Here is a 16,648-nt window from a genome sequence, read left to right on the forward strand (position 1 = left end):
ACATAACATTAGGTGGGTGGCTAAAAGGAGGTAATCTGGGGGGGGGGAGCAGGGGAGGGAGGTGAATGTGACAAAACACACTGAGTGAAAACTTCAAAAGACAAATAAAATAGAAAATTAGTACTAGCTATAAAGGGAGGAAGTGAAGAGCTGAGAAAGTTCTGAGAAATGGTTGAGAAGAGATTCCTGTGGGAGGAAAGAGGTTAAGGCACCATCACTTACAGACACATAGCCATACTGGAGATACACTCTCATATGCGACAAGAAAACGTAAGTGAATTGTTTGCAGTGGTTCTCAACCTGGGGTCATGTATCAGACATCCTGCCTGCCAGATGTTTACATCATGATTCATAACAGTAGAAAATTACAGTTAATGAAGTAGCAATGAAATAATTTTCTGGCTGGGGTTCACCCACAACATGAGGAACTATGTTAAGGGTCACAGCATTAAGAAGTTTGAGAACCACTTGCTTAGAGGAACAAAGGAGACTGACTGGGGGTGGGGAGGGGGGAGGGGAGGAGAGATGAGGAGGGCTCAGCTGACATTCATACCCTTACAGTACTCTGGAAGCCTTGGCTGCTTAGCTCAAGTGGTACTGCCGTTCAACTGTGCGGAGGGGCTGGGTGGGGCAGAAAGGATGGGCTGTGTATTCCCATCTGCCCTAGTCACACACTGTCTCAAACCCACAAACCAGGAGATGGCATAGGCATGGTGTCAATTATGGAGGGTACGATAAAACAAACAGAAGAGCTGAAAATGATGGCCTCCAGGGAGTGGGGTCTGGTGAAAGGCAAGATACTTTTTTTTTTTTTTTTTTTTACGTTCATTCCAGGGGCAAGAGTGTGTTTCCTGCATCACCCCAAGGAAGGTGAAAGGCAAGATACTTTTGACTTCTATAAGGCTAATGTATATACTACTTTATTTTTAAGATATGTATATTTAAATATATACACACTCTATGTATATATAAGAAGTTATATTTAAAGTATGTAACCTGGAGAAACAAAATCAAATGAATTTAAAAAAGGAACTATTAAAGCAGTCATGCTTATGTTAAATTCCAAGCCTGACTTGTTTCTCAGACTCGAGATTTCTCTTAGACCAGGAATTTGTAGCCAAATGCCAATTTGCAAAATGACACAATTTGATGACCAAGATTTTTGAAAAGACAAAAGGTGATTAGAATAGTCTTGTAAGTTCAGTTCATTCTTCTGCTTTTTTTTTTTTTTTTTTGAGATAAGGTCTCATGTAGCCCAGGCTAGCTTTCCATTCTTGATCTTCCTGCCCTCTCCCACATGGTAGGCTCAGAGGTGAGTATGTCCCCACTGGCTGCTACTTAAGAGATGCACATATCTCCAGAAAAGATTAGAAATGCATTAGTTTTAAAGAGACAGAGAACCCCTGAGCAGCAAGTGCCTTTTCCCTCTGTGGATGCCTGTGCTTGATCCTGTGAGCCCTGGGAGCTTCACACCACGAGTTCTAGGAAGCTTGCCTGAACAGGAGGGCATCCTCTGTTAAGAATTTCGGCAAGTTGGAGTCTCTCAACGCTCTGATCAGGACCACATCTTCGCTTAGGTCTGGGTTCTCTCTCTTTAGAGACCTAAATTCAAAAGATGTTGTTAGGAAGACACTGAAAGAATGGAAGACGGGATGGAATGTTCTAGGCCTGTGGGTCAGGGACTCCACTGAGATTCCTGATAATAACTTATCATCCTGTGTGTGTTGATGGCCTCGATCACAGCACAGGGACAAAGCCTTCATTGGCCATAAAGCCTAGAGGACAGAGACAGGGACATTTTCTCAAAGACCCTCCTTTAACAACCTAGACTCTGTCCAATCTGAATTTAGAGCCCTGTAAATGTATCACCATGAGCACATCCCTGTCACTTTCTGTCCCCTCTGTCCTGAATTCCCTGCCTTTCCATTTTGCCTGCTCTTTAAAAAAAAAAAACACTTATTTTATTTTTATTTATGTGTGTATGTATGTTTCCCATGGGGGCCAAAAGACGGTTGTCAAATTCCCTGGAGCTGGAGTTACAGGCAGTAGTGAGCTACGCAGTTGGGTGCTGGGCCCAGGGTGGGTGCTGAGAATCAAAGTCTGGGAGAGCAGAAAATGCTTTTAACTGCTGACCCATCTCTGCAATCCTTTCTCTGCCCTTATTCTCCCTTCAAAAGCAGCTGAACCACCCTCTTCTCCAGAAAGCTGTGATAGGCTAGTTTGTCTGTCTCTGCAGCAAACTTCAGGCACTGTCCTGTTGTTGTCTTCAGCACATCGTATAGATAGATGCCTGCAGACTTGCTGGTCTTGCCCACTGAGATGCAGCTATGTTCCCCGAATGCAAACAGATCTGAACGTGCTGGATTCCTAGCTGTTACCCAGCTGTAAAGAAGAGCTGTACGGAATATGCTAGGCTACAGTAAAGGATCGAGCATGGGGATGGCAGCGAGGCTTGTGCCAAGCAAGCTCCAGGAGCCAGGTGGCCTGGGTGCACCCAACTGGGTTCAGTGAGTCCTTGTCTGACAGGAAGAGCTAGAAAGAGAACACATTTCATTTTAGGCCCTGGGCAAGTTGGGGACCAAGGAGGTGCTGGCTTCAAGTGGTCATAACGGGAAAGGGTAGAGCCTGAAACTGGAGCCTCCTTTGCTAGTGACCGGGAAGCAGTTTCGTTCTGAACTTGAACCTTTGCTTTGAAGTCAGACAGTCTGACATAATCACGGACCAAGAATAAACACCAAGTTCCTTTTAGCCATCAGGGTTGTTTTAGGCAACCTGGGGTTCACCTTTCAGCCTGTGCATATCAGACCATGAGCCTCTGAGTCAGCCTGACAGCTGCCGAGGCTTTTACGAAATAGATGTTATTTTACCTTTAATTGTATGCCTGTGGTATACATGGGGGTATGTGTGAGTGAGTGCAGTGCCCATGGAGGTCAGAGGAGCATATAGGATGCCCTGGGACTGCAGACAGCTGTGAGCCATCCGGCATGGCTGCTGGGAGGCAAACTCAGACCCCTCTGGAGCAGCAACTGCTCTTAACTACTGAGTCATCCCTTCAGCTGCAGTCATGGCGCTTGCTCTCTGAAACCCAATGCACCGGAGGAGTTCGGGAGAAACACAAGTTAGAGTCCAGTTGGGCTCACAGTACAGATTTGTCACTGGGTCAACCCAAGTGACAAAGGAGGGACTCTCATTTGATCTTCATCAGGCATTGCTCTCAAAGCCGCTGTGAGTCACCCATTCAAATCTGATTATGAGCTGCACTCTTGTCCATCTTTCTCCCCCACCCCTCATTCTCTGTCTCTGTCTCCGTGCCCCCACCATTCGTGTTTACTTCTGTCTGGCCACATATACATGGGGGACCAGAGGACAACCTTGCGTGTCCTCGGAAGCCACCCTCCTTGTTTTTTGAGGCAAGTTCTCTCACTGGCCTGAAGCTTACTGAGTCAGAGGTCCTGGCTGGCCTGGGAGGGAGCCCCAGCGACCTGCCTGCTGCTGCCTCCTCAGCAGCACGATTGCAGGCATGCGCGGCCATGCTTGGCTTTCTTACGTGGCCTCTGAGGATGGACCTCCTAGTTTCATGGCCAGCACTTTCCTGCCTGGGCTTTCTATCTCCCCCTGGGGTTCTTACCCAGCCATGACCAGCACGGACTTGACGGCTCTCATGCCAAAGTCGTAGTGATCCTGTTGGGACAGCTGCTCGCTGCAGAGCTTGTACATCTGCGTCATCTTTCTCGCTAGAATTTTACTTGACTCGAATCCTTCAGAATACAGAATCACCTAGGAGAGGAGAGAGGAGACGGTGCTGCACGTTGTCATGCCTGCCATGTATTAGCCCGATACAGATGCACTTGACCCCAGGCTTTACACTGCTTAGTGAGGAGACAAACAGGTTCCAGACTGTGGTAGGGATGTGACCGCTATTATCGCTGATGTGTCCTCAAGCCGTGAGCCAAAATAAAACCTCCCTCAAGTTGTTTCTGTCAGACATTTTTGAAACGGCGACGAGGAAAGTCAGGGACAGGATGAAAAGGGTTTTCTGTGCACCAGGAAGAGTGACAGGTAGAGACTGCCCGGGGACCCTTGAGTAGTGATTCTGCCATCTTTACAGATCGCGACACTTGGTTTAAGGAGAAATTTTGTCTATTTTTAAAAATGTTCACGTAGAGGTTGAATGGTGGTGTAAACTCTGGACACAAAAGCAAGAATTGGGCTTCTCCAGGCTGAGGAGGACAGCTGATTTCCAGGCTGAGGAGGAGGAAAGCTGCCCTCCAAACTGAGGAGGAGGAGGAGGAAGAGGAGGAGGAAGAGGAGGAGGAGGAGAGCTGCCCTCCAGGCAGAGGAGGAGGAGAAGGAGGAGGAGGAGGAAGAGGAGGAAGAGGAGGAGAGGTGCTCTCTAGGCTGAGGAAGAGGAAAGCTGCCCTCCAAGCTGAGGAGGAGGAGGAGGAAGAGGAGGAGGAGGAGGAGAGCTGCCTTCCATGCTGAGGAGGAGGAGGAGAGCTGCTCTGGTGAAATGCAACGATTATTGCTCCTTCAGTCAAGGCAACCTAAGCACTATGTGTGTGTGTGTGTGTGTGTGTGTGTGTGTGTGTGTGTGTGTGTGAGAGAGAGAGAGAGAGAGAGGAGGAGAGAGGAGAGAGAGAGAGAGAGAGAGAGAGAGAGAGAGAGAGAGAGAGAGAGAGATATGGAAGTCCCAGGGCTTGAATCCAGGTTTTCAGGGTTGCAAGTGCCTTTTCCTGCTGAGCTGTCTTGCTGCCCAAATCTTAGTGTCTCCGACAGCAGAGGTAGGAATGGAGTCTTCCCATCATGCCCATGACGTGCCTCAACCGTAGCAAGGGAGCTAAGGAGCAGGATTTGGACCACACAGCTCACCTCACTGCTCTGCTTTCTTTGTGGCTCTTGCACTGTTGGTTTCACAGTGCTCTGCACAACGTAGGCGATTATGTAAAACATACTACATGGCCGTCCGTTTTCAAAGATGCTTCGAGTCAGTTTAAGTCCAGACACAGGAGCCCTGCTAGAGTCTGCTAAGCTATGTACCCCAAGCTATAAACTTAGAATAGAAAACTATTAAGAGCTAATCTTGCCTAATGACTTGCAGATGTGACATGTGACAGGGTCATACACCCGATAAACTTAAAAGGCAGAGTTGAAGATAAACTCACATGATTTTTTTTTTTTTTTTGTTCAGAATAGGACAAACATAAGCAGCAGAAGGAAGACAAGACCAGATGGTGTGTAAGATCAAATCCTGCTGATTCCTCAGCCAGGGAGGCAAAGGGGGCGGGGCTTGTGTTTCAATCAGTGGCCTGCCATTCTAGGCTGCGGCCCAGCCTTGCAAGGTCAGAAAGTAAACTGCCTCACTTTCCCTACTTGGAGTCCGCAGTGCTCTAATTATGGAGTGAGGATATTTGTCAGAGTTAAAAGCATTTGCTGGTGAGAAGCCCTGACAATTCATCTGTGACAACCACGGGAAACATGCCCAGGAGACTGAACTTTGAAATTCCTCCCATTCAGGACCGAACAGCACAACAATAGGACAAAGTGGGCCATGTGAGCAGTGCTGGACAGGTCACAGAAGCGAGAGCAAAGGTGTTGCTTCTTTGAGCTGTCCTCCGCACTGTCACATCCACAGGAGACACAGGACACCTCAGAATGCTCAAGCGTTGTGCCAACTCAAGTTGAAGTTCCTCCAGTGGTGGTTTAGTGTAGCCCTAGTCAATGCCTTTTACTTCAGGTACAAGATTCTTTAATAATTCACAGGGATGGATTAGCCACAGAAGTAACTGGTGCTTTCCGAGAAATTCCATTCTAAAAGGGGAAGTGTCCATCGATATGAAATGCAGCACAGAGCTCAAGGGAGCTTTTGGAGTCCTGAAAGGAAGCCATGCATTTTGGTCTTGGCGCCAGACGGATGAATCTCTGTGAAAACATTTGCTCGTATCCTTATGAGCCGTGTTTACTTTTTATTGTACATAAAGCATACCACAATTAAATGGGCTTTGAGAAACACATGTAAAACTTGTACACACAAATTCTTAGATAGGACAAAAGAACAAAAATGTTCAAATAAAAGGATTCCTTAATAGATATAGAAAGACTAAACAACCATAATTAATTTATTCATGATTATTGGTTTTTATCTAAACTATTAAAGACTACAAATGAACCCTATTCCTAATACTCAAGTGATTATTAATATTCAAGTAATTAATATAGCTTTGACTCAATACTACTTTCTATTTTTTTCTTTTCTTTCTTTCATTTTTAAAAAGGATTTATTATTTATTTATTATCATATATACTGTGCTCTGCCTGCCTGTACACCTGCAGGCCAGAAGAGGGCATTAGATCACATTACAGATGTTTGTGAGCCACCATGTGGTTGCTGGGAATTGAACTCAAGACTTCAGGAGGAGCAGTCAGTGCCCTTAACCTCTGAGCCATCTCTCCAGCCCCCTTTCTTTCTTTCTTTCTTTCTTTTTTTTTTTTTTTTTGAGATGAAGTCTCACTTGGGTACCCAAGCTGGTTTTGAACTTTCAGTGATCCTCCTGTTTTAGCCTTCTGAGTATTGAGATTACAGGCAGGAGGCACCAGAGTGGGCTCAATTATCCAAAGAGGAATGAGGATAACGCTGTCTTTTTAGAACTAATCCCAACATTTTAACTCCTAGAGCTGAATTGATTAAGTCCCGGTAACTGGGTTAATTGAATACATCGTGCCATTCCATGTTTAGGAGTCTGATATATTTTGTAAACCATTTGGAACAGTCTGAATATTAGCAGCGAGACTGAAAACTAAACAAGCGTGCAGAATGAAACATTTTCTTTTTACTTGAATTTATACTTAGGGTGAGTTATAATGAGTAGCCATTGCTTGGATGCTTAGAAAATGAGACGGTGGAAGTTGTCAACTTGTCACACTCTAGAATCACCTGGGAAGAGAGGTCCTAGTGAGGGAGTGTCTATACCAGGTTGGCCTGTGGTTATGTCTGTGGGGGATGCCCACTGTGGGCAGCACCATTCCCTGGGCTTAGGTCCTGGACTATCTAAGTGTATAAGTGAGCTGAGTACAAGTAACCAAGTGTGCATTCACTTTTCTGCTCTTGTTTGTGGATGTGACTCACTGTTTTAAGTTCCTGACCTCTTTTCTTGTCAGGTCTGATGAACTGCAATCTGGAATTATGAGCCAAAATAAATCCTTTCTTTCCTAAGTTGCTTTTGGTTGCGGCACTTTATTACAGTAACAAAATGAAACTAGGAAATAAAAGGAGTTTCTGTCTTGATAGAATTAGATGGCAAATAAAACGAACCGTGCATAAAACGCTGCTTCATTATCGTCTGATGCTCACCTCTGCAATCAGTGCGTAATTGGGAACCATCATAGCGAACGGTCTGAACAGCGCTTTCAGGTTGTCTGGCAGCTCCGTCCTGCCTGCATAGCCAGGGTTCATGGTAATGAAAGCCGCACAGGTCATGATAAGCTTGATCTCTCGCCCCTCAAACATGAACCTGGAGAGCTGTTCACGGAGAAGGCATCAGTAAGCGACTCTCTGGGGGCTTGTAAATTCTTTCACACAGCCATGGCTTGAATCAGAGACTTACTTAAGGGAAGGCTGAAGAGAGCCCACTGAATCCTGCTGTGGGATTGAGGAAGTTTTCTCTTGATCAGCCAACCTCCAGTCTCTTCTGGGTTCAGTGTTACTGCTCCCTGCCTTACCTTACCCAAGTTGTGTGCCCCTTCCTGACCAGGTCCTGAGAGCTTCCGGTCTCAACCAATGCTGAGACTCTTCAGTTTACCTTCAACATTCGGCCCCCTCCCTGCTCCAGGAAATTTCAGTCTAGTTTTCATCTTTGAGTGGTGTGGCCCCTTTATCACAGCACTGCTCCCCCACTTTCATTTAACAGTAGGTGATTATTGAACACCTGTTGCAGGTTGGAGCCCTGGGTGAGCCAGTGTGACCCAGGGTTGAAGGATGCTCGTGCCTGAACCCTGCTGTGTGCAGTCAGACCTAGACACTGTGACCATTCCCGTGTGTGTGTGTGTGTGTGTGTGTGTGTGTGTGTGTGTGTGTGTGTACACAAAACCCACGGTGGGGGAGCACACCTGAAGAACGAGGAGGAACATTTTAGGCAGCTTTTCAGGCAAGAGGAGCAAGCAGAGGGGAGAACATTGCATATTCAAGGAACAAGCAGGACCCACTTGGCTAAAGAGTAACAAAGTTAAGATGGAAGCACAGCTAGGCCTGGCGCTATTGGGCTGAATGCGAAATGTCCCCCATAGGCTCCCATGTTTGAACATTCACTTCCCAACTGGCGATGCTGTTTCAGAAAGCTGTGGAACTTTGACGAGGGCAGTGACTCAATGGCGGAAGTGAGTCACTAGAGGTAGGCATTGAGGCTTTATAGTCCGGACTACATCCTGTCTGCTCTCTATTTCCTGACTGGCCAGTTACCTCAGGCTCATACCACTGTGCCTTCATCCCCATGTCTTAGCCTTCAAGCCTTTACTTCTATCCCTTCCCCCTGCTGTGATGAGGACTGTATCACCCCTAACTGTAAGCCAAAATAAGCCCCTCTTCCCTAAGGTTGCTCCTGATAATGAGAAAATTACGAGTACACTGGGCTCTGAGCATCAGGGTCTTTCATTCTAAGTTAAAGAATTCCTCCTTTGTCTCATGTCTTGTGGGGAACAAAGAAGCCTTTCTCGTGTTGGGGTAGAGGTGACAATGGAGAGTTTGGGCAAACTACAGACTGGGATATGTGTGAGAATTGTCACTGGGGAGCCGGGATCTGAGAAGTATATGTGTGGGTGAAGGGCTCCCAACAGATGCAAATCTAGTGACAGTTTTGATTCTGGGCTGATGGTAGAGAGACAAGACAGAGATGAAGGCCAGGTACTGAGTTGGGCCACAGGATAAAGTTGCTGTTCTAGGCCTGAGACAATGGGGAAGACTTGGGAGGAGCCGAGCCCTGTGTCATGGTGGGTGATCTGGCTGCCTCAGAACAGATAGGTGTACTGCTCAAGACTCTACACCTAAGGTTCAGTGTCTTATTTGGTTCTAAGGGTGTGGCCCACTAGACCACAGGGCTGTCCTCCAGCTGGGAATGTGTCAACCTGTCTCCATTCTCTCTGGTTCCTGCCCCTGTGATCTCCAGATTTGCTCTCTGGTGAAGATTTGAAATTCTATCTGGAAATCTTTGCATGTAATCCACCCTTCACAGAGTGGTAGGAAAGCAGCACAGAATGCAGACGGCAGAAGCCACTTAGATTCAGCCATGTGTATCTGTGATGTCTCTAGAAATAATTTCTAACTTCTCTGAATCATCTACACCTGTGACCATCTCCTTCACAAAAGGTTAATGAAAATACAAAAGCACCACAGAGATTTTCTCACTTAGCCACTCACTAAAAGTCCAGTCCTTACTTACATACTTTCTTTCTTTTCTTTCTTTTTTTTTTTTTTTTTAATAATTTGCTACTTTGCAGAGCAAAGGATTTTTAAAAATCCTCAATTTTTTGCTGGTTTAAAACTCTTTTTAAATTAAAATATTCTGAACTGTTTTCTGGATGGTTTGCCTCCTCAGTCATCATCCACAGGACTTTGAGAAGTCATAGGAATGTGTAGGCACGAAGCCCAGCTTCATCTCCACCTTTGTGGAAAGGGCCAGAGCCTGGGGAGAGTGATCTCTTGGAGTGTTCACATTGAACTTTATAACTCTTTACCAGGTCACCTTTCAATAGTAATTGACCCCTGAGCTGGGGTGAGTCCAAAGACCCTCCAGCTTTGCAATATGAACTTTACTGATGGAGCCTGAGGAAGGTGAGTGTCTTGTGGAAGGAGCTGAGGGAGGAGTTAAGAGACTTGCAGGAAGATTTGCAGGAGTTAGTTCCCTTGAGGGACTGAGGAAAGCTCAAGTTTGTGCAGACTGTGTTGTGCTGCTCCTTAGTGACCAAGCCTAGAAGGTGCCATCCTTCACAGCCATTTCCTCCCAAGTACAGCCCCTTCTTCAGGGATAAGGTAAGTGGCAGAGCCACTCAGAATCTTCATTTGTCCCTTGGACTTTGCAGTTCGGTGAGCTCTGCTGGGCTCGCTGGAAGAGGTATGGACTTTTGGGGATTCTCAGATTTTCTCCCCTATTTTCCCAACAACACTTGGTTGGCCCTGGAGGCCACGAAGAAACAGGTGTGTAAATGTCAAAAGTAAGGAGAAGAAAGTGAGGTGTGTGTGTGTGTGTGTGTGTGTGTGTGTGTGTGTTGAAGGTGAAATAAGGGTTTCCTGAGCACAGGCACTGGGTCTCATAGTCGCTATGGGCCCAGGACCCAGCACAGGATTTTTAAAAATTTTGTTTAGACTAGGACTTCATATACCCAAGGAAATGCTGTCACTGTGGCATTCACCATTATACCAAAGCCATGCCCTTCCTACGGTGCTGTTCACTGCACTAAGGCCAGTTTGAGAAAGCTACACTGAAGCCAGCCACCCTGCCATCTCACCTTTGCGGCTTTGGCGTTCCTGATGGTGATGAGTTGCTGAGCAATGACTGACAAGACTTCGATGTCTATGCGATTGAACTCATCGAAGCAGCACCAGGCCCCCGACTGTGCCAAGCCACTGAAGAAGCGCCCCATCATCTGAAATGCAAGCAAAGCCGCTCAACTTCAGGCCGCATGGTTGGTCTCCTCTAATATTTACAGCCAGGAGCAAAGACACTAAAGAAAGGTGTTCTCTGGGATGCTGTTGCCGATAGTACCTTAATGATGGTAAGCACCGAGTACCCCCATGAACCCCCAGTGAGCTCATGTCTACAGGGGTGTGTCTTTTTGCTTTCCTTGTGGTTTGAATCTGATTTTTCTGTTAAATAAATTGATAACCTGGAACATATCTCCTTGGGAAATCTTTATTCATAACTTCCACTTAGCTTTGGCAAATACTTAGAGGTTCTCAAAAAAGAAATATAACACACGGAAGGGTTCTATTTCTAATTTGAGGGTTTTGAAGAGGCCTTGGGGAACTTCCATTGTCTCTGAATGGTGCCCACTGTGGCGGGCAGTGCACTAGAACTCCGAGCAGAGGCACTGCTGCACTGAGAGTGGGTCCTGATTTGTTCTTTTTCATTAAAAAAAAAAAAAGATTTACTTTTTATGTTATGTTTGAGAATTTTTTCTGCATGAATATATGTGCACCATGTGGGTGCAGTGTCCACTGAAGCCAGAAGAGGGCGTTGGATCCCCTGGAACTGAGGTTACAGTGGTGAGCCACCTGCCAGGAGCTGAACCAGGAGCTTGCCAGAGCTTCCTGGGTTCTTAACTGATGAGCTGAGCCACCTTTCCAGCCCCTGTTGACTTACTCTATAGCAGAATCCTAACGGGGTCGGGGTCAGGAAAGCAGAGACAAGGAAAAGAAAGATGATTCCAGATCTCTCAATTCAGTCATTGATACTCAGTAATAATAAAAGATGGCTTGGGGATGGAGAGATGGCTCAGCTGTTAAGAGCACTGATGTTCTTCCTGAGGACCCAGGTTCAATGCCCAGCACCTACATGGCAGCTCATAACTATAACTCCAATATCTGACACCCTGACACAAGATGTTCATGGGAGCAAAATACCCACGCACATAAAATGAGAATAAATAAATTATTGAAAGGAAGAAGACAGTTCTATTCAGGAGAGAACACAGTCGAAATGTGAGCACTTAGAAGGAAGACCTTCAGCTGTTACTCAACAAGAGGCACTGGCTTCTCATGCCCAGATTCGCTGGGCACGTATGTGATCTGTACGTGCTTTAACCTCAGGGCCCAGCTCACATTCTGGGGAGGCAAGCATCCCACACAGACCTGTGAACCAGCCAAGAGGTATTTCAGGGGAGACCACAATGCAGAAAAAGAAAGGACAGGGTGAAGGGTAACCTGAAGGAAATGCAGACCACTGAGGAAAAGGACAAGCATTTGAAGTAATTACAGTGGACTCCTCAGAAAGGCCTGCGAGAGATTTGCATTCTATAATACAATAAGAAGCTTGGCAGAGATAAGTTTTTTGAAATTAATAATATGATAGCCAACATTAGAAAAATTAAACATGTGCTGAAGAACAGAATGGGTAAAAAACTAAACATCAAGCTGGCATCATGGAGCGAGGAACTTTCTCCTTGGGAGATGCCTGTCTTCTGGGGTACATGAAAACTTTCACGCAATGCCCATGTGTGGGCAACTTAACAGAAGTGAGAAAGAAGTGACTAACTGTGACTTTTGATATAAGTTCTTTGCTAAAACACGTCTCCTTGAGGACATGTGACGTTCTCATTCTGTCCCTCTTGGCTGAGGAGGACTGTAGGAGTTAGAAAGCTAGCCCTCCCAGGGGCTGTCAGCATCGAATCCCAGAAGATGCTGAGAGTAGCCTGGCCTCACCAAAACCATATCTTAGTACGAGTCATTGGCTCGGGGTGCAAAACTTGCAGCCTGCCTACCAGAGGTCTAATTAGTGATTTCCAGTAAAGATGCCTCGAGTGGCCAACTGATTAACACATGTTGCCAGTGAGGTAGTTTCTATTTCTTTCTTTGTTCTTTAAGATCTATTTTAATTTTTTAAGTGTATGTGTGGGTGTGTGCACGTGTGTGCGCCTGTGTCTCTCTCTCTGTGTGTATATGCACATGCGTGCAAGTGCCTGCAGAGGCCAGAAGAGGGCATGAGATCCTCTGGGGCTGGATTTACAAGTGGTTGTGAGCTTCCCAACATGGGTTCTTGAAACTGAACTTGGGTCCAATGCATGAGTAGCGTACACTCTTTTAACTACTCGAGACATGCCTCCAGCTTCCTTTCAATGTAAGTGAAAGAGAGGATAGAGTGTAGAAGCCCAAGGTAGACAGGAAGACATTCATAGTCAAACACAGTTGCATGTATCCTTGTCCCAACAAGAGCGAAGTGACCCCTGTGATCCCTGAGAGAACTGTGGTAGTTGTAGAATGCAAGACAAGCTTGTTGTAGGGGTTAGGTTTGGCCCAGGTCTCAGCAAAGGCTCAGTGAAGAAGAGTTTTTCACTGAACGCATATATGTATACCCATAATATTTATGTAAAGATTAATTTATTTTGAAACATTTATTATTCTATTTTATGTGCGTAGGTGTTTTGTCTGCATGTTTGTCTGTGCACCACATGTGAGCATAATACCCACAGAGGCCAGAGAAGATGCCAGATCTTATGGAACCAAAATTACAAGTGGCTGTGAGCCACCATGGGCAGGGTGGTGGTGGAAATTGAACCTCTGGCCTCTGGAAAAGCAGCCTGCACTCTTAGTGCCTGAGCCATCTCTGAAACCATCTTTTTATTGCCCATGTATAGGTACATGTGCCTCTCTGTGTGTATGCACATGTGGGCAAGTGCCTGTGAAGGCCAGGAGAAAGCTCTAGTCCCCTAGAGCTAGAGTCACAGATGGCTGTAACTGGCCAGTGTGGCTGCTGTGACTGGAACTCAGGCTCTCGAGCACTCACAGCTGTTGAGCCATCTCTTTAGCTCCTGCTCTGTATATCAGCAAACTGGCTGGCTTCAAGCAATAAATATATTGCTTATGTTCCAGGTCTAGACACTAGAAATTGGAAATCAAGGTGTTGATAAACTATGCTTACCCAGGCAAATTATCTTTTCTTGCCTCCAGATTTTTGTATTGACAGGCAGTCTCTACCATTTCCCAACTTGCCTTGCACCACTCCAGTCTCTGCTTCTAGCATGGTTTTTAAAACATAGTTTTCCCCTTCTATTTATGTGACTGTACTCACAGTTCCTTCTTAGAACAGTGTGCATCATTGGGTTAGGTGCATTCAGTTCTACCATTATCTTATATAATGGTAAAGATTCTATCCCTAAGCCAGGTAGCTGGATGTCAGGACTTGACCATTTTTTGAGGAACAATCCCAAAACACACTGCAGGAGATGCTGGTAGGAAGCAGGGGCAATTCTTTGATGCATTTCATGATAACGCCCACCCAGGTAGCGGGCAAAGGACAGCGTGCTTGAAGCTTTGCTGTAGATGCAGCAGCGACTGGGGTGGCTGGGAGAGGGGCGCGTTCAGTCAGTCATGCTGTGGTTCACACCGAGTGCGCATGTCTCTTCTGTAAACAGTGATGGTCTGTTTTCTTTGCCATCCTCCATTGTGGGCTTCCAGTGACTCACGCTGATATTTATGGCTTGTGAAATTGCGGTCAACTAGAGAAGCCAATAGAATCAAATATCTCATCTATTTTACTAGGAGATCCCTGGGAGATAATACACACCCAGGTCTTGAAAACAATGTCCCAGAGGAGGTAAGGAAAGAGACTGTGGTGATCGGAATTCTCTCCTTTGAAAGGCAGGGAGCGTGTTTTGCTGTGTTAACTCTTGTCTAGGCATCTACGACGCCCTCACACCCTGCAAAGAGCAATCTTAGCGTGAGTACTGTGCGAGGCACTGACATTTTATGCTCAATTTCCAGACAAAATAGAGACAAGTATTGAAGAATGTGCAAATGTCATAACTGTGACAGGAAATGGAAGGTAGAAAGTTGGAAGACAGTGTCTAAAAAAAAGTCTTACTTAATGAATTGATAATGTTCAAGGTTTCTAATAGTAAAGAAATATGTATTTGTGATTTTAATAGCATCCGCCAGAAGAATAGAAGACTCGACAGGGATCTTTACAAGCCAAAAAGTGTCTTTCAGGGTGTCTGTGGGGTCAAAACATTTTCACGATTATAGTAAAGTGTTATCTGCTTTTTACACTTAACTACCTGGAAACTTATTAAAATATCCCTCTCTTTTCAGAGTACATTTCTATGAGAGGCTTTCTTCATCTAATTCAACAACAACAACAACAACAACAACAACAACAACAACAACAACAAACCTCAACAGATTAAATCCAGAGGAAAATATGAGAATGTAGCTGTTATCTACTTTGCCAACTATCAACGATTAAATAGACATATGAGGAGCCAGTAAGCTTTTTGCCTGTGAAGTTTTTTTTACAAAATAGATGATTATGTTAACATTATTATTGATATTTTAAGTCAAGTAAATATATAAAATAAATTATCTTTAGCTTCTAACATGTGAAATATCAGTAGATAGCATCTCTGTGTGTATGTAGGCATGCAGTGTCTGTGGAGGCCAGAAGCGGGCGTCAGATATCCTACAGCCAGGGTTGTGGATGGCTGTGAACCACCTGATGATGCTGCCAATGGAACCGAGGCTTTCTGAAAGAGCAGCAAGCACTCTTAACTGCCTAGCCATCTTTCCAGCCCCGTCTCCTGTGTACAGATTTTCTTTAAACTCTTTTCACTCTGTGACAAGTCTCCCTTGCGTTGGTTTTGACCCACATGACCTGGCCCACCACCTGTTGACCTGCTCTGTTTGTTCATTTTACTTTAATACCAATTTCTTCTCTGTTCACCATCACCTAAGTTTCTCCTCATTTTTAAGTCATGCTGCAAACAAAGGAAGCTGATGAAAAAGCATTACGGCTTGTATTCAGGTTAAAAGCCACAAGTGCACCTTGTAGTCCAGACCGTCAGAACAGTTGAAAACCACACACTGGATGGCGAGAGCTTTCGCAAGGTCTTTGGTGGTTTCTGTTTTCCCGGTGCCAGCAGGGCCAGCAGGTGCGCCTCCCAGGTCGAGCTGCAAAGCCCCCATGAGGCAAAGATAGCAGCGATCCTGAAGAAACCAATCAATTGTCAGTATTGAAGGGAGCGGACTTCAATTACAAATTCAGTTATCTAATTCATTTATTAATAGAAGTGTGTGTGTGTGTGTGTGTGTGTGTGTGTGTGTGTACGCACGCGTGCGCATGTGCGTGCACACACACACTCATGTTTGTGAGATGTGTGTGTAGGTCTGTGTATGCATATGTCAGTAGTCAACATTAGGTGTCTTCCTCAATCACTTTCCACTTTTTTGTTTGTTTTTTGAGACAGGGTTTCTCTGTGTAGCCTTGGCTGTTCTGGACTCACTTTGTAGACCAGGCTGGCCTTGAACTCACAGTGATCCAGCTGCCTCCGCCTCCCGAGTGTTGGGATTAAAGGTGTGCGTCACCACATCTGGCTCTCCACTTTTGTTTTTTGAGGCAGGGTCTCTCACTGGTTTGGTTAGGTGGGCTGGGAAGTGATCCGCTGGGATCTTCCTGTTTCTGCTTCCCTAACATGGTGATTACAGCACAGGCTTCCATGCCCAGCTTCTTATATGGGTGCTAGAGATCTGAATTCAACTCTTCATGCCTGAATGGTGGGTACTTTCCAGAAAAAAAAAATCTTCCTGGCCCTGAAAAATCCTAACTGAAGTTTACTCACAGACAGGGGCACATAAACCAAACAATGCAAGTCTTTGCTTTATAAAAATGTAGGGATGGTGGATCCGTTCAAGATGGCTGTGTGCCAGTGTGAACCTAAGTGATTGAGAGCTTACTGTGAGAGGAGTGATGACCAATCTCGGGCATGCTCCCAAGTACTCGTAGCCATAGGTGTACTGAGATAGTGCCATTCTAGCCACACAGTTATCCAGGTCTATGTCCCAGTAATAGCGCAGTTGTCTCTGCCAGTCAAAGGAGTCGGCTGTGTTTACCTACAGCAGTGATAGAAACAATGGGAGTGTTAGCCACATGGAGTTCGCAGATTGCTGTGGCAT

General features: G+C 45.6%; 1 protein-coding gene across 1 annotated transcript in view; it reads right to left on the minus strand.

Annotated features, from left to right (window-relative positions):
* The window catches only part of Dnah6 (dynein axonemal heavy chain 6), a 201,769-nt gene that overhangs the window by 119,856 nt on the left and 65,265 nt on the right, over positions 1-16,648 (minus strand). Inside the window, exons 27-32 of the mRNA XM_051154749.1 lie at positions 16,430-16,585; positions 15,521-15,682; positions 10,495-10,632; positions 7,349-7,516; positions 3,629-3,777; positions 1,495-1,602 (exon numbers count right to left, since the gene is read on the minus strand). Coding sequence (XP_051010706.1) covers positions 1,495-1,602; positions 3,629-3,777; positions 7,349-7,516; positions 10,495-10,632; positions 15,521-15,682; positions 16,430-16,585 — 881 coding nt within the window. The remainder of the gene's footprint in view (positions 1-1,494; positions 1,603-3,628; positions 3,778-7,348; positions 7,517-10,494; positions 10,633-15,520; positions 15,683-16,429; positions 16,586-16,648) is intronic.

This window comes from Acomys russatus, chromosome 13, assembly GCF_903995435.1.
Source record: "Acomys russatus chromosome 13, mAcoRus1.1, whole genome shotgun sequence".
Taxonomy (NCBI): Eukaryota; Metazoa; Chordata; class Mammalia; order Rodentia; family Muridae; genus Acomys; species Acomys russatus.